This window comes from Varanus komodoensis, unplaced genomic scaffold (genome assembly GCF_004798865.1).
Source record: "Varanus komodoensis strain SLA01 unplaced genomic scaffold, ASM479886v1 scaffold5, whole genome shotgun sequence".
NCBI lineage: Eukaryota > Metazoa > Chordata > Lepidosauria > Squamata > Varanidae > Varanus > Varanus komodoensis.
The window spans coordinates 36,878,924-36,900,781 of NW_025336087.1; the positions used below are offsets into that span (position 1 = coordinate 36,878,924).

Here is a 21,858-nt window from a genome sequence, read left to right on the forward strand (position 1 = left end):
CCATGGCCACTCCAAAATGGACTCCATGTTTTCAGAGATGGCAGTTCTGTACTTTGTGGGTTAAAAATGCAGTAAAGACACTATAACAAATTGTGAACATAAACATAATCCATAAATGAATGATGCTGTCCTTTACAGAATACTATAATAAATGTTATTTTATGCCCATGTGTGTGATTGCACAGAGGGTATGAAGAAGAATAAATGTTATTTTACCTTTATAAAATGGTCTTCCAGTTAAAATATCTCCTCGGTTGGAAAAGCCTGGTCCTCTGGGACATAATGCCTCATACTCTTTTGTCCCAGGCTTGGGACATTCCTCACAATCTGAGCCCCAAGCAGCACCTACAGCACAGCAGCAGGTGTCCATCCGAAACTTTCCAGGAACGACTTGAACACATTCATCTTCATCCCACTTCAGGTAACACTGCTCCATTCGGATATCTATGCATTTATGAAGAGCAATATATGTATTGACAAATAGAAACCTAAATCTTAAAATACTTATATTACCAAGCATGTGGCTAATGCTGCTCATCCCAATCTCTGGCTTGGATGAATCCACCTCAAAAAAATTAAACAGTAATAACAGAAACTAAAGATACATTACTTTAGAAAAGCATCCTTTTTAGAAATGGATTTTAAAGCATCCTTTTATTTTAGAAAATCGTCCTTTTTTCAATGGAACTTTCCCCCTATATTAGGGTTAGGGATGTGCACCAGGGTAGGGTTAGAAAAATGAGATGTCCAGGTAAGATTTTGATGGTTGGAATGTGTTTAGAATGGGCAGAAATGATGAGCTATGCAGAAAAAGCTGCTCAAGGAAGGCTTTTTCAAAATCGCCCTTTTCAATGGTATTTTACCCCTATATTAGGGTTAGGGGAGTGCAGCAGGGTAGGGTTAGGCACACAGAGCCCTCTCTGTCGGCATGCGAGCCAAGTCCCCCCAGCAGCCGAGCATCGGATAACAGTGCACACAGGGGCCATGCACATGCTCAGAAAGGAGTAGCAGCACCAGGTGATGACATCATTAGCCGTGACTAATCCGAGCTTTCACATGGCCGGTCCTTGTGCTGCCAAGGATATATATATATTTGCTTGGACTGACTGTGAGGTGTTTTTTCTAAACTAAAAACTCAGTTGTCAGGTTTTATTGTAGTGTTGACAATTTGCAATAATTAAGTGGATTTTGGGTTGAAGTTTAGGCACTTGGTCTCTAAAAGATTCACCATCACTGATATATCACAATACTGCATATTAAGTCATATCTAAATTATGAGAGTGCATAACACTGCAGTCATCTGTACTGTTTTCACATTTTAACATTCTGCATAAGAAGGATTAAGTATATTAAAAATATTGTGTACAATAATGTATATATTAGGATAAATACATATGAAAATGCTTGAGAATGTTTGTGCAGACTAACCCACAACTTAGTAAACTGATGCGGAAATGAGTTATAATGATCTTATGCTTCAAAAACTGCAAAAGTCATAGAAAGTGAAACAGATACACTTTTCTGTCCCTAATAGTAGCAATCCTTATCAGTTGTCTCTTAAAACAACTCAGCCCTAGGTATCACATTTCAACAACTTTCTCAAAAACTGAGCCCATCCTTTCTGCTACTGTTACCTTACTTGAGATCATCAGATCATCTTTTCACTGCTGTAGAATGAAACATTATAAATTTTATATAAATTTTATTTTGTCGTGTTTGGGAAAGAGAAGCAAAGCTTTGTTTCTAACTCTGATTCTGTTCAGCTGTAATATTTAAAATGGAATCAATATGACTACTGTTGCTTCAGAAGCCATGAAAAAGTGCAAATATCAGAGAAATAAAGATTTGGGATGGGAATGGAAAGACAGAATAGTATATTCGATTATAGGAGACACAAGAAGTTATCCTGAATAAGTGAATATTTTTAAATCTAATCTGCATGCTTATTATTAAATGCTAACATGTGTTTATCCAATATTAACTAGCTCTTTGCATGTTATTATTTAAACTTAATCTGCACTGCCCTTCCAAAATTATGCATACTTTCTAGAGAAATATTTGTATATTGGTCATTAATATTTTTGGGTTTATATTTGCTGTTTCAACAAAGAAATGTGGGGAGGGTTTCTCTAAAAGAGTGAAAGGTTTCAGTTTTATTTAAATCAGTAATTTAATTCCGAACTAAAAACTGTCAAAATCTACTATTAATTTCTTTTAGTTCTTGTTTCTACAGCAATATAAATTGTGATTTGTCCTAGGATTATCAATGCACTCACAGTGACTGGGTTTATGCTTCATGGTGACCCATTCTCAAGAATGAGTATGGGTCAAGTTCGGGTGACAATAAATCATGCATTGTTGCTGAACCAACTGTTGGGTTGGGTGAACCCCAGGTGCAGTAACAAATCATGGCTTCTTCATAATCCACAGTAGACAATCTAACAATGATTTTTGGGTTCTCTTTGTGGGTTGTTCATGGTTAACACATCATGGTTTGTTGGCATAGCTAGGTTCACACAATAACTGTGGGTGACCCACACAACACAATAACCCACAATTCAAAACCAAGTTTTGGGTAAGTGCCAATCCACACTCAACCCATACTTGACCTTGTGTTGGTGGTTGCATTTAATGAACTCAGCTGATAACTGACAAGATAGTCCCCCCTTTTTTCCCTTCTCAACCAATGCAGAAAACGTTAGAGGCTTCTTGCCTTTTGCCCTCCCAAATTCAGGTGAAAACAGCTGCTGTGAAAGCAAATAAGAAAGACAAAAATGCAGTGTGGTGGCTTTCTTGCCATGAGAGAATGACTGGGTGTGAGCGTATAGGTGGGAGATGGGATGAGGAGTTAGAATTAGTCACTGGTCCTGGTAATTTGATCTGGAGGTCACACAAAGGCAATAAGAAGAATTAGGAGATGTAGAAACCTTAGAATGAAGTTAATGTGCAGCTCCAAATTAAGCATACAGCTATAATTGTGGTAGTAAGATATCTTGCATGCTCACCTAAACACACTCTGCCTGTCCCATCCAGTGTCAGGCCATCGGGACACTCACAGTGAAAAGATCCTCTGCTATTGACACACCGGCCATTAGGGCAGACGCCAGGAAAAACATCACACTCATTTACATCTGATACAAAATATGAATAGAAGAAAATGATCTAGCCTCATTTTAGCAAGCCATAAGCAGTCTATAAAGGACATATAGCATGTTGATAAGCAGCAACATCATATATTCATTTATATAAACAAACTGCTCCAACTAAGGTAATTAGAAGAACTTTGCACTATTAGATGATTAAAGAACTTTATCATGAGGAATAAATACCATTTATCATATTCTTTTCTGGCAGCATTTTCTTCATTGAGACTGAAGGCTGGTCAGAAATTATATTTTAAAATAATGTGTAAAATGAGAAAAGTTACATATGGGAGCAACAAAGATAATTAGAAAGGTTAAGTCTCTCTCAATGAGCTAAGGAGCTATTTTAATCTGGAGGACGCAGCACACAAGAAAACAATGGGCTTGAAAGTGGAACAAGGGTGACAAAAGCAACATGGGTAATGAAGAGCATTTTCTTTTGTTCATGAAAATACTGTGCTAATAGCAAATTACCTTCACAAGAAACGCCTTTGACTCTTGCAAATCCTCTGGGGCATGCTGTGTCTATATAAAAATAATGAAATTATAGTTATTTCAGAACTTGGTAGCCAAAAGTTTACAAAATGGAGTTCCACACTGGCAAAGCTATGATGAATTGACCCCGTTATAGATGATTTTGGAGAGAAAGAAATAGGAACATACAGAAATAAATTGAAACAGTCCATCCCTCCCATCCTAAGCAACACAAAATTATATGTCCTAACTAATTTGAATCCAATACAATCAGCTCAGTGCATGAGTAATTTTAAGGCAATAGATATGCCAGTATTTTGTTATTATACAATTCAGCCCATGTCAAAGATCAGTTGTGTTAAAATGATATTAATTACTCCTAAACTACCTTTCCATATTGAGGGGAAAATGTTAATATTTCTGTATATTTCCTTCTAATACCATTTGACCCTCCCTTTGGTGAAGGGAAAATTATTGCACAAGAGAAAGAAGTATCAAAAGAACTGGAATGACTCAAATATTTGCAATTATACAAACAACCTTTATAATTCTGACCCCAAGGGTGGGGTAATCCAAAATCAGTCTTTTAGAAATTCAGTGGCAGGCTATTGAGTGAATCTTAATTGGATAAAGAGACATTTTATTGTCCTGATAGAGCATTTCCTGGTTCACCTTGAGAAGCTATTTCACAATATCCCTAGGAATGTTCTGTATCCACCATAAAGAGTTGCCCAGTTTCAGTTTTTGCTCCTCTGAAATTCATGATGCAATTAACCAGATAAAAATTGGTACAAATCTGTATAATTTAGAGAAAATAGCATTCAAAATATGTATATTAGGAGACCTTGTATATAAAAAGACATATTAGGAAAACTTTGTCTAACAAATGTTTTTATTAGGTTAAATTGTGTAAAAAATATTTATTACAGAGTATTGATGGCTGGAGAAAGCAAAATTAATTTGTCTATCCCCAATAATGAGTCATATGAGATTGTTAGTCCTTTGCTCACAAGACAAGCCAGTCCTTCTAGGCAACACATTTCAACAACTTGCTAAAAAACTGACTCCATTTTTTTTCCATTTTTAATGAAAAATGTAAATGTAGCTGACATTAGATATAAGTGTCCCCACCCCCAACCCACTTCCCCAAATGGAAATATCCTCTCAAAAGGTGAAGACTAACTATGCTTAGTTGGCATGGTACTGTTTAGGGACAGCAAAAAGAGCAAAATTGCAGAGGGAACAGTAAATGGAACAGCTGCAACCCGGAGCAGAAGTATTCCAATGTTGTTGCAGGACTCCATTAAGAAATTAGTTATTTGCAGTAAAATAGCTACTACATTGTATAAGGCACAAACATTTATTTCAAATAAATTTTCCTGTAAATGTGGTGTGCTGGACTGGGACCCAGGTGATCCAGGTTCTGGTTCCCACTCAGCCATGAAGCTGTCTGTGTGACTTTGGGCCAATCACTTGCTCTCAGCCTAACCAACCTCATGCAATTGCTATAAAGATAAAATGGAACTGAGTAAGCAGGGTGGGGGGATGATATATAAGTGCAATGTAATACGAAATTTGTAGGAAATAGGATTTAGGGTTAAATAGACATATGCATGAAGATTGCCTTCTGTCTACTTTTATAAAAGACTTCAGCCCTGTGTTAACAAGAATGGTGTGCACAAGCAAGCTGCCAATCAGCCACTGCCTTTTGGACATGGCATCAGTAATGTCATTGGAGCAGCAGTATTGAGTCGAATGCTGTAAACTGTGTACTGCAACAGCAGGAGGTTGGACCCAATGGCCTTCATGGCTCCTTCCAAATCTACTACTCTGTGATACTTTTCTTAGCGTAAGAGACCAAGATTATTAGTTTTAAAGTATTACACCACTCAGGCATACATTCACTGGAACTATCCAAGTATAAAGTGAGGCACACATTTCACTGATACATTTCTGTTAAGTTGCTGGAGCACGTTACAAAGCAAAAATCTTACCAAATTCACAGCGCTCACAAGGACTACCCCAAGCAGCTCCCAAAGTAGCACAGCATTCTGATTTCAGAGTGGCTCCATTGATGTTCACTTCACAGCGATTATCTTGGATATTCAGCCAACATGTTCCCTTCAGACTATCTACAATGAATTGAAACAAAACAGAATCTTCCTAATTTCTCTATGATATAAATGTATTTATTATAAATGAAAATATGCTACAATCAGCCTGATCATGTAGGCACTTGCTTCAGTCACTAGCTGAAAAGCTGTATGAACCTGTAGTGATGTTGACGGTGATATATTAGAATCATAAAATCTTACTCTCAGCCTGGCATGATATACAACAGAAACATTAAATCCTCCTTATTGCCATGGGGCAAGGGAACACTAAAATGATATATGTTCCAGAATGGCCTTGTCTCCAGTGCCCACAACCCTATTCTTTCTAGATGGTGGGAGGTAAAACACGGTGACTAGTGATGATCGTACATTACAGGCAGATTCACATGGAAGGATACACACAGTCTTTCACATCTGCTGACCCAACTCGTAAATTAGGAGTCTGCAAGCCAAATGCCTGCCCCAAAACAAACCTATAATCTCTTGGAGTTAACGTTCACATTAGTATTGTGTCTATTTTTTTCTCAGTTTCCTTTCTTCTTTTTTCTAGAATGTAGCCATGCCATCAACTATCTGTAACAACAAACTTACACCTGAAGAGATGAAAGGGATCCTTTCCCTTTTCTACATTTATCTGTTAAAAATCTCCAAATTCACGTCCATCCATACCCAAAAGCTTCAGGGGGAAAGTTTTCATGTCAAGAATTTTAAAGGACATTTGTTCCCTCTGTATTCATATTTTGCACATATGCAGTTTGATGCCACTGGAGGAAAAGGGGAACCCACAGATTTTGTTCCTAAGCCAGCAATTCCTTGTACGAGTAATACCTAGTTATTTTACTAGTTGGACATTACCATGTACCATTCTTCTCTGTTGAACTAAGCACTATAGTTGACTGAATTTATGTTGCTGTTATTTTAAATTTAAAACAAGCCAACAGACTCACCAATACAGATGAAGCCTGTAGAATCTAGTTTGCTGCCAGATGAACACTCACAGATGAAGGAACCAAGATTGTTCCTGCAGGCGCCATTGACACAAGGGCTGCTTTCACATTCATTTATATCTATAATCCAGAAGGAAAAGACACTGTTAGACTTGCCATGTGTTTCTGGAAAATATTATGATGTATAAACCCTGCCATGAACCATGTTATGCCAGAATGTCTGGAAAATGTGTTCACTTTTTTTAAGAGTTAAAACTAAATATCTATAATGCAGAGAATGTAGGGCAGGCAGTTTGTATGAGCACAGAAGGGCTTGCATAGTTTTGGAAGTGCTAATTAACTGGCTGCTTCACATAAGTTAGAAACTTCCAAGAACTTGGACTGAAAAGGTTTTCCAGAATCAACTATATGTCATGTGAGAAATCAGAATCTATTTTCATGGAATGAAATACACTTCCCTTGCCACAACATGCTGTGTCCAAACAAAGGACTTATTGTATTTGTCATTTATGGCTCCATAAGGATTTCAAGGAAAATTAAAACACTGTCATAAACTAAACATTACAATTCTGTCTGTGTCTCCACAGACTTGGAAACTGCTCAAAAAGTAATACTGTAACTATAATAAGGTAAATAATATCCATTTATAGGCCGTACTCTGCTTTACTTGATTTCACCTGCACATCTATTCCTTTTTCAGTGGTAGTCCAAGTGTTTTTAAGCAGTTCCAGTTGAAGATGTCCACCTAGCAATATCAGCTTTCTCAAGCATTAGTATAGGTGTTGGTTAGTTTGGTATGTTTTTCTTTTTTAAAATAGATTTGTATTTGGACTGTAGTTTTCTAAGGAGTATTTTTGTGCATGTAACCGTGTCTTTGCAGTTCATCCATACCACTTTTGATATGAGCCTTAAATTAAATCAAACATATTTATCCAAACAGAGTTCATATTGTGGCTCAAGAATGGAATACATTTTAGAACTTAATTATGTTCTCAGGGAGGAACTAAGGCCAAACCGTAAGTCTATATTTTAAAAAAGTGAAAAACTAAGCAAAGAGCTAGTTAATATTGGATAAACACATGCTAGCATGTAAGAATAAGCATGCAGATTAGTTTTAAAACTATTCACTTATTCAGAATAACTCCTTGTGTCTCCTATAATCAAATATACTATTCTGTCTTTCTGATCCCATCCCAAATCTTTATCTCTCTGATATTTGCACTTTTTTACGGCTTCTGAGGTCATACAAAGACTGACATGGAACCATTCTTTGCATTCCATTTTTACATATATGATGGAAAACAGCTATACAGCAGCACAATCCTACCACATGCTGAATATGCAATACAGATGGAGGTGAAATGAATGAAACACATAGTGCTGGCCAGTCCAAGATGTTGAAACTGTATTATAACCAGCCAGTGTAGGCTTGAGGGTCAAACAAAATGTGACACACAGTCACATGTATTTGTTCCTGATATTTCTGTTTCCCTTTCTGTTACAAAATCTAGCTTTGGAAGCTGGAATCTAAAACTGGAGACCATTGTATGTGAGAGGGGCTTTGTAACCAATTACTGCTCAGCAGTTTCTGTTCAGCAGTTTCTGAACACTTGTCTCAATGAGTAGGAAAAAACAAAGGTATGCAAGTATCCAAACTTCACTGAACCATACACGAATTACACTTCATTTCAGAAATGCAAAAGTTGAAGATCAGATGTCAACTGATGTCATTTCTTGGATAAGAAGATTTCTGTTTATTGGCTCAGATTTCAGAGCTGAATTGAGGCTACTGGTTACTTGACACTCAGGAAGTTGTTTCTACTTGCATTTCCTCTGTAAAACTCCATTTGTCTATTTACCCACAGCATATAAATCCAAGTACCTGAGCAAATCACCTGCTCTTAGTTTTGCAACCTACTTAGTACATGGAAACAGAGATGTTGTTGCAAATTATGATGGTGACTGTAATGACATTTCTATCCTGATTCTCCACTCCCTTTTGCAAGAAGATAACTTACAAGGTCTTCGTCATTTTCTTCTCAAGACAACCCTGTGAGAAAGGTTAGGCTGAAAGTTGGGGACTGGCCCAAAGTCACTCAGTAAGCTTCAGGGCAAGGGGACTGGAGGAATCTAGTTCTTCCAAGTACAATTCCAACACTCTAACAACTATTTTCCCCAAGTTATTTATCTGGGGAATGGTTCCTGTTGGTAGACTACATACACAAAAGGATGGTGTACTACTTTTTGGGAAAATAAAATAGCTAAAAGACAGGTATTACAATAGTGTAAGGATAAACTGGTGGACTTGTGACAATGCAAAAAAGTACTGGATTAAAATACATAGATGGATGGAGGAAATATTACAAAAACCCTTTCCTTTTAAACCTGAAGTTTTCTTGTTAGGCATTATACCGGAAGATGTTAACAGACAGGAAATCTCTTTGATGTTTTATCTAATTACAGCGGCGAGGATTGCATTTGCTCAATATTGGAAAAGTGAGGAGCTGCCCAGCGATGGATTGATTCTAAGAAAGATCTTGGACTGTGCAGAAATGGATAGACTGACTTTATCGTTGAAGGAGAAAGAGGATACTGATTTCTATCAAACTTGGGACTTTTTTTATAATTGGCTGGAGAAACGGGACTTGGTGTAAATTTAGAGATTTTTTCAAACTATGATAAGCTAACTGGAATTTGATATTAGAATGTTAAAAATATGTAGTAGGAGGTTGACCCAGTGCTTGTGATGTTTGATGTTTGTTTTTATTTTTTAGTGTTAGTTTAAAAATTTTAATAAAATATATATAAAAAAATAGTGTAAGGATAAATATTCACCTCACATAATGAAAAGGATTGGGGGCTTTAAATTTTCAATATTTAAAGAGATACCATATAGTGTCACCTTCAACTGGATACTGATTAAGGTATTTGGTCTGCTTATATATAAGCCATATATAATTGCTTCTAGAAAGTTCTAGAAAGTATTTCCTTTGAACTCATTGCCATAGATAGATGCAAAACCACGCACTTACATTAAAATTACAGGAAAAATAAGGATTTGTGGAGGCTTTCTCCACAAAGGATTTCTATAATTGTGTATAGAAATCTATTACATAAAAAGAGTACTGTTTTTGTTGTTGCTTTTGTTGTGGGAGTGGATCAGCAGTAAGCATCACCAGTACTCTTTCTAGAAAATTATGATTTTACAATGTCAATAACCAGATTTGTATTCGGATTTCAGACCCAATGTCTGAACTGTATAGCCTCTTGGGTTGCTTGTCATTTGTGAATATCAAGTCCTCATGACAGCCATTTGTGATGGTGTTCTTAACAGTCTTGCAAATCTTTTAAAATGTGCCTTTTAAATCTTTTAAATATGCCCCAAAAAGGTTTGGGGACCCCTCAATAACCAAAGGTGAAATGGTGACAGTGAAACAATCAAATTCCTCATATGAGATCTTTTAGGTAGTTCGAGTTAGGCAGGTAGTTCAAGTTAAAGTCTCCAAATAAGATATTTACAGCACAATTTTTCACATATTTACTCAGACATAAACCAGATTGAGATCATTAGGACTCCTATGCATGCATAGGATTGTTTTGTTACAGTGCAACCATATGCATACTCACCTAAGAAAGTACACTTAAGCTAAGCAAACTAAATGGAGCTTACTGCTGAACAGACATATGTAAGATTGCACTGTAAAAGACACACATTAGTATTTCTTTGGCAAGTTAAAATATAGATTACAGCATCTTGTTGTTGTTGTTGCTTAAACCTCATAATTGTAGTTCTCTCCTCATAGGCATTCCAAAGCAGCTAATGCTCATGCAGACCATTAGAAAGACAAAACAGAATGGGAACAAGACCTGCAAAACCCCACTCAATCCCTGCAATGGAATTCAGTTACTACAGCAGTGCACTGTGTCTGTTGCACCCCTGTTTTGCTGTGTTACTTTGTCTGGTGCAAGTGATACAAAAACAAGTGCTATATGTAACTCTCTCCAGGGAAAAGATTTTGGGACTATGGTACATAGATAGTGAGAACGTCCATTCATTAGGAAAAGGGAAACCTGGGTTCTTAGAAAAGAAAGGGAAGGTGAGATGGCAATGATTTTTTATAACTCTATGACATTTGGAATACTGTGCAGAACAAGTATCATGTTTGAAGGTCCCTCCAAGCTAGTAAGTTTATTGGAAAGGGTGGTTCTCAACCCAAAAATGAGAAGTATCACCAAAAGTGGCTACAGCAACTTCTACTGCTGTTGATATTGAAGAGGCTGGCAATTATCTTGGTTCAGCACGGCTTTTCACAATTCCAGGCTTTAAATTGTACTAGGTTCTTATACTGATTTTTTACCTGCTTGGTCATTGTCACGATGTGATTTGGACTTACTCTTGTATTATACAGTGGTACTTTGGCTCACGAACTTAATCAGTGCCAGGACTCTGGTCGTGACCCAAATTGGTCGTGAACCAAGCTAAATTTCCCCATAAGGTTCAATGTAAATGAGGTTACTCCGTTCTGTAACTTTTTTTTAATCAGCAAAATGTGAAGAACCAAAGTGACAAAGAACAACAAAAATTGCAGCCATCTCCCCCCCCCGCCCGCACACCCCAAGCAGGAGCCTGGCCATCTCCCTGCCCCCCCCAGCACAACTGCGATCGCGCACATCATCCCTGCACACGCCTGTCATTCCAGCATGCAGAGGGGGGAAGAGACAGATGTGAACACAGGCACACTGCGGGGGGGGGGGAGACAGGCATGAACGTGGGCGCGCTCGGGGGGGGGAGATGAGTGCGATCATGCTGAGGGGGAGATGGCCAAGATTGCAGTTGCGCTCATGCATGAAAGATGTGTGCAATCATGGGTGCGCTCCTGCAGGAAAGACAGACGCGATCTTGACCATCTCCCCCGTCTAATTTGTACACCATTCAGGGAGCTACTGCTAATCAAACAGTTTATACAAGCCTTAAATAAATAATAATAATACATACATACATTAATTCTTCATCTTATTTTTCCCCTACCCTGATTTTTAAGGAATATAACATAGGGTTGCTCATGCTGGGCCTAATACTATGAATAATGCTGCCTGTTCCCCATCTGAAAAAGGGAAAAAAGTAGAACAAGCATGCAGAAAAAGCAACTGAAATCACTGAGAGGCTGAGGCACCTTTCCCAAAAGGAAAGCTGAAGGGTTTGGGACTTTTAGTTTAGTAAGATTAGTGGGCCTGCAACAAAATGTTTTAGCAGATCCTCACCTCCCAACAGGACTGACCCTGTTCAGGGTCCCAGTGAGACCTCCTCTTCTCGTAACAGCCTTATGCAGGTATAATTTTTATTTATTTATTTATTTTTTGCATTTATATCCTGACCTTCCATTGAAAATGGTGCTTAAATGCTCCCACAAGTTTAAAGGTGTTGTCAATGGAATAGAACCCTGTTGTTAAGAAACATTTAGAAGACCTGTTTTCCAGTGAAGTGGTGGATTATAATCTCCACATTTAATTCCTATTACAGCAGTATACAAATGATCATTTGAAATTCACTACTCATATGTAGGCAGAGACACTGGAAGCCCATAATACCAGATATTTCTAGGAGAAAGAAAAGTTCACCAAGGAACTTTGTCCATGGCTGTAGAAAAGCCTTTTTCTTTTTTTCCCCTCAGCATGTCACTTCTTTTTTTTCCTGCTGCCTGTACAAGTGGCAGTAGCATTAACTCTGCTGGCAGCCTGGTCCCCATTTTGTACCTTCCAGAATGCATCAAACCCAGTGTCATTCTGAGGCATGGGGATAGAAATATGATGGACACTTCCCACAAGTAAATGGTGAGTAAAATTTGGTGAAATATCTGTGTTGAACTGAATGAGTATGGTTTGGGAAAAATGTGGAATAAGTGTTTAGCAAAACAGTAATTCAACATATATTCATATAATTGATTATACATTCAGGTTGTAATCCTATGCATACTTGCCAGAGAGTAGGTGTGGAGCTTGCCTCCATTTCATCACCTAGCGTTTGAATCAGAACATGCAGTTTTCATTCTTCCCCTAATTTCATAGCACAGTTCCCCAATCAACAAATACACAGAAAGATACATATACAATTTCCCCCAATGTACACATTTTTGAACAAAACTATACAAAATGCATACAAATTATCACACAGCCTTTTTGAAAGCAAATTGATATGGACCACAGACCGAATGAGCTTGTGCTTGGAAAAATGAAAAAAGTATAGAAGTTATAATAGAATCATCCACCTTACATTTCTCATCATGCTTAAAAACAACAACAACAACAACAACGTGTCCTTGATCATTTGTACACCTGCTAACCCTGGGAAATTATTTGGACCCTGATGGGCAAGAATGATTGTGCAGCATTATTTAAATTTGTTATTTTTATAGATAAAATGCGGGGGGGCGGGGGAGAAAAAGTAACATGAAAAAGAAAGAAAAAGATAGCAAGGGACCTTACACAAAAATTGCCTATGGCACATTTTGTGTAAAACACACATCAAATCAATAGTTATTGCTACTTCTTAGCAATTTTACAGCAACAATTTTGACTTAATAATACTTGGTTATTACAAAAAAACACTTTAACACAGGTATCAAGTAAATAATAATTCACCTTATAATATATCCACAAACCCAACAACAGTTAATAATTGCTTTTTCTTTTTTCCAGACAACATTATAATAAAAGAGTTAAATTCACAAAACAATTGTATTACTTTGACAATTCTATACATAATATTTAATAGTAACACTCAATTGCTAAATAAAGGATATATTTTCAATTTAACATAAAATTCTTTAACTAATTAGTGAATGTATCAGCTAGATATCCTTACATAAATTCTATTCTTTCTCTGAACTGTTAAGTAAAACATGTATAGTAAGTTTTCCATTTATCATAAAATTATTTGGCTAGTCTTCCATTTATATAGTTGGTTAATTTTGCAATTACTGCATATTCTGCTAATTTATTTTTCCAAACTTCACTAGTTGTAAAGTCTTCTGCTTTCCATTTTGTTGCAGTTATAACTCTAGCTGCTCTTATCTAAAGTAAAGAATACTTGATGGCAGAATTATTTCCTATTTTATATGAATTTGCAGTGCAGAAAATCAATAATTTTATGTATTTCTTAAGATTACCTAAATGTCTGCATTTACCTTTGCTTAAAACTCAAGTTGTTCTTTTTATGTAGTAACATTTTGAAAGAAAATTGCAAATTGCATCCTTCAACTTTAATACGTTTCAATTCAGTCTGTTTTGAATGCTTATTCCTGCACTGAAACATGTTTTGACCTTTGTAAAAGTATCCTATTTTGTTTAGCTGTTTCTTCAGAGTCAAAGCCAAAGTTGGAAATGTCCCTTGTGATTACATTTCAGTGATTTATGCTTTGTTGTTTTGTGTTCTGGATTCATGTTCAACTGTGTGAACATGTTTATAGCCAACGTTGTGCTTTGAAGCTAAGTATCAAGATAAACAAAGTTCGCATCTCTCTGTTGTATTATTTCAACCTTCAGCCTACAATAAACTCCCCATGATACTGAACATAAAATACATACACAACTATTTGAACTCCTATAAAAACATCCAAACTCATGCAAGCAGAAATCTGCTTGCTTTCCTCCCCCTTTTTGCCCCCCTGTGCAGTCTCTAAAACTGATCTGAGCATTCCTTGACACATCCTTCTGCTGCAGATTGGAGGATGCATGGGGCTGTATGGTGAGGGGGAATTCCTCCAACTGTTCCCATTCCATTGGCAGGTACAGTACTAGATACACTTCAACCAGCACAAACCTATCCATGGTTTTTTCTGAGTAAGTTCCACTACAGTTTATTTAAATAAAGCTTATTTCCACCTAAGCGTACACAGGTTTGCAATCTTCAGATATCAGTTATTTTACCCTAGTGTTCTCCTACTGTGATTTGATTTGGCTTCTTCGAAGTAAGTTGTGTTAAGACTGTAGTCTGTTCCTTTAAGTTGTGAAAGTCCAGTGTTGAAGAACATTTAACAGAACTATGAGGTACACAATATATTCCTCATTGCATCATCTTTACTGTTCAGAAAAAACTGGGCATTTTGGGTACTTGATAGCTTGCTCATGTACCCTTATCATACACTTATCCTCATGGCATCAGGTCTAATTCCTTGCCCTTTGCCTAACAAACTGTGTAAAAAATTCACATGCAGCAAATAAATGCATAACAAAAATAGAATGTTAGCCTATCTGGCCAATTTCTAAGGGAATACAGTGGTTAAAAGTTCCAGAAATTAACAGCTTTTTATCTTACCTTAGGTAAGAAGTGAGATCTTTCAGATTGTAACCAAGACATTTCTTTCCACAATCAATTAGTTACGAGACTCAAAAACAGTAAACAGAACTATATCCATATTGTAGAATTTTTACCTTCACATGTATCTGTTTCACTGCTGAATATATATCCCTTTGGACATGTACAGCTATAACTTCCAGGTGTGTTTCGACACAGGCCATTGTCACATAATAATCTGTTCACTAAACATTCATCAATATCTGGAAAACAAAAGTCATCCTGATTATCAATATGTATCCCTTGGAAATATGCTGATATTCTGACACACACATGGAGACCCACACATACATGTAACTCCTGTATTTTTCATGACAGCTTTTAAAGTGAGCTGGTGCAAACTGCCACACAACTTGCAAAGTTTGGTGTCTTGACTTTAAACTTATTAGGTTAATATATAAGATAGTTTGTTACAATCACAATTTTTTGCTTTTAAATTTGCTAAAATGCAGTTATGAAAATGGAAGGATGATTATATATAAGCTCAGTATTCCCTTTGCCAAAATAACAAAAAGAGTTGAAAAACAAGCAACCAAAGACACTGACTGACTCATAAAAACTTAGTTGTTAACAGTAATCACTTCAATAATAATTAGTAATAGCAGCCTGGAAAAATTTTTGAGTGGGATTAGAAAATAATGTATTTGGGCTTTCTATTATTATATAACACAACCATTTAGTTAATATCCCATATGAATCCTTTATAGTAATATGAAACACAATGCAGAAGTAAAATGTCTACACATAAAAACTAGTATAGCATGATACACAGTATTAATCCAAAATATTTTATCAAAAGATCCACCAATGCAAATTTGTGTTTATTCAGGACCCACCTGAATTGGGATTGTTCTAATGAAACATACAAGCTTCCTTCAAGCATTGCATGCATTAGGAGGTTCTGCATAATGATGGAGGAATCCTTGTAAATGAGCAGTCAAATCTTAGGCAGACTTCCACACTCTCTGATGTCTGCACATTGAATGCAGAAAACTTAGGAGCAGCCTTACGCATAAGCATCTGCTCATGTACTGGGACTCCTCTTCTGACATCTACCATAACTGTATAGTTGCCCTGAGTGGGGCCCTACTCCTCTTTATACAAGTCATGCCTGGGAGAGGCCATGGTTAATTTGGTGCACAGTTAATAATAGGGAGACGTATTTAGAGATAAATTAGTTGCAAGCTGTAGTGATACCATGGAAAAATATTCCAATATTCTTCCAGCATAGTCAAAGTCACAGTCTGCTATAGCAGGGGAGGGGAGGGGATAGGAAGATCACTATCTTGATATGAATTAGTGCTCTGTGCAAACTTCTTGAAATACCCACCATATTTGTAGAAAGACAAATGTGGACAGGAAAAAATTTCACTGAATTTCTCTGGAGAGAGGATAAATTTTCTAACCCTTTTTCACCATTAGGGATCACCATTGGCAAGGCTTGTAGCACAGCTTCTTTCTTTCCTCATACTGGTGTTTGGATTGGCCAAGCAAGGGCCTATAGCATCAATTGCCATGGCAACCTTAGCCCATTTGTACTCTCCACGATATCTCATACTTAATATTGACCCGAGGCCCTGTGGAAGCGGGGCAGATGAAGGCACATTCCACCAAAAGACAATTTGGAAAAAAATCTACAAAGCGGTCTTTTATTTCTAGGTCATAAGAAAAGAAAAATCTCAGGACTTTTCTAAGAAAAGTATCTCTTGAGAAGTTTGCTGGCTCAGCTATTGTGAAATAGCTGAAACTCATTGTGCAAGTTTCAGCATTTTCCCCAGTGTAAAATTTTTGATGGATGGTCTTGGTTACCTCTTGTCTCTAATGCGGATGCTGATAATACCGCTCCTTCTGTACAAGCCCTGTAGTAGGTATAGAGTGGGAGGCAGTGTTGCATCCAGCTCCATGGAAGAGGAGTGTTGTGCCAGAATCTGATCTCCAGAAAGTTTTCTTCCCTATTAAAGAGTCTTTGGTTTTTCTCTCTCATTCTCTGGATATTTTATTAAATATATTGAATGCCTGTTTGTGACATTTCTGATCTTACCTAATCACTGTGAAATACCCAAGGTAGTGTGTGTGCTTTATTTCTATTACAGATTTATCCATTGTTCTGAAGTTGCCGTTTGGGGGGCCGAGCGGGGGGCTGGGCTGGCCAGGGGCTCTGGCCGTGGATTGGTTTTATTTATTTGTGGGCTAGTGGTGGTCTAGGTGGAGGACAGTAGGATGTTTTAATGGTTTTAATTGTTGGTTTTAGATTGTTTTTAATTGGTGCATCTCGTGCTTTATTATGATGTTCCCTGGGGAGCACGGGGCTGCCACCATTGGGGTGGTGATGGGCAATGGGCGTTATGGCGTTGGGGGTCTAACGGGTCAGCATAGAAGGAGGGACAGATGGGTAACACCTGTCCCTCTTTCTGGTTATTCCCCCAGCCGGTGGGTTCCAGGTAGACTTGTCAACTGCCCTCCGGGCTTGTCGGTGCTGCTGCTTAATGCCAGGTCGGTCCAAAATAAGGCAACACTCTTCCATGATTTGATCATGGATGAGAGGGCCAACCTGGCGTGCATCACAGAGACCTGGGCAGGTGAGGGGGAGGATGTCTCCCTCTCACAATTGTGCCTGCCCGGGTACCTGGTCCAGCACCGACCACACCTGGAGGGGAGGGGAGAGGGGTCGCTCTGGTTTATCGAGCTTCTATTTCCCTTGTGGGGCTTCCTGTCCTCTCGAGACTGGGGCTGGAGTGCCTCCACTTGGTGTTGGGCGACCGAGACAGATTGGGGATTCTGTTGGTGTACCGTGCACCCTTCTGCCCTTCTGTCTCCCTGCCTGAGCTGACAGAGATCGTCTCGGACCTGGTGTTGAAGACTCCCAGGATGTTGGTCCTGAAGGACTTCAATCTCCTTGATGAGACGGTTCTAACCGGGACGGCTCAGGACTTCATGGCCTCCATGGCGGCCATGGGGCTGTCTCAACACGTCATTGGCCTGACGCATGAACGTGGACACACTCTGGACCTGGTTTTTTCGACGGGGCAGGAAGAGGGTGATCTGAGGGTGAGGAATTTAAGCTTGATGCTCTTGTCATGGTCAGCTCACTTCCTCATAAGGTTTGAGCTTGAGAGTGGCCTTTCCCTCTGCAAGGGTGCAGACCCGATTGTATTGGTCCGCCACCAGAGCCGGATGGATCCTGATGGATTCCTGGAAGCTCTGGGGGATTTTCCGGTTGACAAGGCAGGTGATCCTGTCGATGCCCTGGTTGAACTGTGGAATGAGGAGATGACCGGGGCTATTGACACGATCGCTTCCAAGTGTCCTCTCCCACCTGGCAGAGACCATTCATCTCCTTGGTATACACCTGAATTACGGGCGATGAAGCAGGTTGGGAGACGTCTAGAGTGTAGGTGAAGGAGATCACGGGGTGATTATTATCAGGCCTATTATCAGGCCTATGCTGTGGCAGCGAGGATGGCGAAGAAGAAATTCTTCTCCGCTTCCATTGCCTCCTCACAATGCCGTCTGCTGGAGCTCTTTCGGGTGGTGCAGGGGCTGATACATCCGGGCCCGAAGAAAGATCTTGTGCCACCCTCGAAGGCCCGCTGTGACGACTTTGCCAAGCATTTCAGGGAGAAAATCGCTCAGATTCGCCACGAGCTTGACTCTGCTATTGAATCAGATTCTACTGGGGAGACGCCATCAACGCCATCAAGTCCACAATTAATGGATGAATTTCAGTTGTTGCGGCCTGATGATGTGGACAAGGTGCTTGGACAAGTACATCCTACCACTTGCTTACTAGACCCATGCCCATCTTGGCTACTTAAGAAAACCAAGGACGGGATTGGGACCTGGATCCTGGAGGTGGTCATCGCCTCTTTAAGAGACGGCCAGGTACCTGCCCTTTTAAAGGAGGCGGTAGTCCGGCCAGTCCTAAAGAAGGCATCCCTGGATCCAGAGGTGGCCGCCAATTATAGACCGGTGGCCAACTTCCCGTTCCTGGGCAAGGTGCTAGAACGGGTGGTGGTGGGACAACTCCAAGCACTCTTGGATGAAACTGATTATCTAGACCCATTTCAGTCCGGCTTCAGATCCAGGTATGGCACTGAATCTGCCTTAGTTGCCCTGTACGATGACCTGTGCAGGGAGAGAGACGGGGGGAGTGCATCCCTGTTAGTTCTCCTGGACCTCTCAGCAGCTTTTGATACCATCAACCATGGTATCCTTCTGAATAGGCTAGCGGGATTGGGAGTTGGAGGCACTGCGTGGCGGTGGTTCTGCTCCTATCTCAATGGCCGATTTCAGAAGGTGGTGCTGGGGGACTATGGCTCTGCGCCATGGCAGTTATGCCATGGAGTTCCGCAGGGGTCCATTTTGTCCCCTTTGCTACTTAACATCTACATGAAACTGCTGGGAGAGGTTATCAGCAGGTGTGGGCTGCGGAATCATCAGTACGCTGATGATACCCAGCTCTACATCTCGTTTTCCACCAATCCAGGTGAGGCACTGGCTGTGCTGAACCGGTGCCTGGCCGAGGTAATGGGCTGGATGAGGGCCAATAAACTGAAGCTCAATCCAGACAAGACGGAGGTCCTGTTGGTGGGTGGCTCAGGACTCGGGATGGGGGACTTGGGCCTTGTCCTAAATGGGGTTGCACTCCCTCTGAGGGACAGGGTTCCCAGCTTAGGAGTGCTCCTCGACCCTGAGCTGTCTCTAGAAGCTCAGGTGATGGCGGTGGCGAGGAGCGCTTTCCTTCAGCTTCAGCTGATACATCAGCTGCGTCCCTTCCTGGAGAACGACTGCCTGGCGACAGTGACACACGCGCTGGTAACTTCCCAATTAGATTTCTGTAATGCGCTCTATGTGGGGCTACCCTTGAAGACGGTCCGGATACTTCAATTGGTGCAGACTAGAGCTGCCAGGTTGCTGACGGGGACTGGGTGTTATTCTCATATAACCCCAGTTCTCCGTCAGCTCCACTGGCTTCCGATTGAAGTCCGGGCCCAATTCAAGGTGTTGGTTATGACCTATAAAGCCCTAAACGGCTTGGGACCTGGATATCTAAAGGAACGCTTGCGCCCATATATGCCCTTCTGCCCCTTGAGATCAGCAACGGATGCCCTTCTCTGGGAACCCTTTGTGAATGATATTAGGAGGGTGAGTACCCGGAGGAGGGCTTTCTCCACGGTGGCGCCCCATCTATGGAATGCGCTCCCCAGAGGTCCGCCTGGCGCCGTCGTTATTTGTTTTCGGCGCCAGGCTAAGACCTTTTTATTTAAAACTTATTTTAATTGCTAAATTATTGAATTAATTAGGATTTTAAAATTAGCCAAGAATGCACTGGGGGTTTTTTAATGTTTTTTCTTTTAAATTATTATATTATTATTATTTATGTTTTTATGTATTTTTTGTGAGCCACCCCGAGGCTTTGTTGCGATGGGGGCGACATAGAAATCTTTTAGATAGATAGATAGATAGATAGATAGTCTCCCAGGGTCCTTGCAGTTTCTGATCTGAAGCAACTTTTTGCATTTGGACAGGATTACCATGTCATATCTTTGGGGTTTTATCCAGAGTACATGAAACCAAGGAGGCTATAGGCTGCTTGAGAGATGATGGTGCAATGAAAGGCAGGAGACTGTTGCATACTCCTTAGCCAATTTAGCAGTTTATTTTAAAGTAATTTTTCTTTTATCCAATTGAATAAGAATGGCTGAAAAAAACTGAATAAATTTTCAGCATAGCACTAATATGAATAGTGTTCAAAGAACCTACCCACACAATTTCTTCCTGAAACATCTGATTCATATCCACTGTTACAATTACAACGATAACTGCCACGTAAATTTTCACAAATACCATTGGAGCAAATGTCAGGATCTAAAGCACATTCGTTAATATCTGCAATAATAAAGTAATAAAGTTTTAATACACATAGATAAAAAATGGAAAGACAAAGAATATGCTGTTTCACAAATGACAAAGCAAAAAAGATTTGATACAAAGCTAAACCAACTGAACTTGGACAATGACATATTTAAATTAAAATGGATTTAAATCAAAGTAGGAGAAGATAAAATGGAAGATCTTAGGGTACAATCCTATGATCAACATTGTCTGAGAGACCATGTGATTTTTATCAGTTGATTCTTTTACTTTTATGTCCTTCAACCTTGGTAATCCGACTCTGAAGGTTAAATCGACACCCCACCCCCTTACAATGGGCACCATCTCCCACACCACCAGGTTGCAACTGGGTCTTAGAAGGGTAAAAAGGCAAGGAGAGGAAGAAGGGGTCATGAAGTTCTAATAGGAGTTCAACTTTCCTCATTCCCCTCCCTGCCACTAAGTCTAGATGACCAAAATTGGCCTTCTAGATAAATTGCAAAACACAAGGAACAGTGGTGGCGTAGATCATCACCACTGCACCTCTTGCCTTCCACTGGATGCTCAGAAGCCTCAAAGTTCAGAGCCTGGATAATTCGTTACTGATGTTTATCACATATCTTTTCTTCTAAAGCAGAATGTAATGAAAATAAGTTCATCATGATCTCCTGCAAACTACCAAACATACATTAAATAGAATGAAACTATTACATATACACAATTTGCATAGATGTTTGCTAAAGTATTAGTCATGTGGTATTGCCAAGAAAACATACAGAAATAGATTCTCAACTTCTATTACAACAAAAGAGAATTTTGCCACTGGTTCCAGCGGGAACATAATCTGTTTCTTCCTCACGGTCTGGCTGACATTTAAAAAAAATGGTACCAAACCTAAAACAACAATATGTGGTAGGTTAAAAAACAAAAGGTCATAGCTGCTATATCTCACT

General features: G+C 39.3%; 1 protein-coding gene across 2 annotated transcripts in view; it reads right to left on the reverse strand.

Moving 5' to 3' along the window:
* FBN2 (fibrillin 2) overlaps positions 1 to 21,858 on the reverse strand; it is a 191,646-nt gene that overhangs the window by 75,085 nt on the left and 94,703 nt on the right. For both annotated transcript variants that reach the window (XM_044446643.1, XM_044446642.1), the window contains exons 18-24: positions 20,795 to 20,920; positions 15,109 to 15,234; positions 6,679 to 6,798; positions 5,612 to 5,749; positions 3,618 to 3,668; positions 3,006 to 3,131; positions 217 to 444 (exon numbers count right to left, since the gene is read on the reverse strand). In XM_044446643.1, the coding sequence (XP_044302578.1) occupies positions 217 to 444; positions 3,006 to 3,131; positions 3,618 to 3,668; positions 5,612 to 5,749; positions 6,679 to 6,798; positions 15,109 to 15,234; positions 20,795 to 20,920 (915 nt within the window). The remainder of the gene's footprint in view (positions 1 to 216; positions 445 to 3,005; positions 3,132 to 3,617; positions 3,669 to 5,611; positions 5,750 to 6,678; positions 6,799 to 15,108; positions 15,235 to 20,794; positions 20,921 to 21,858) is intronic.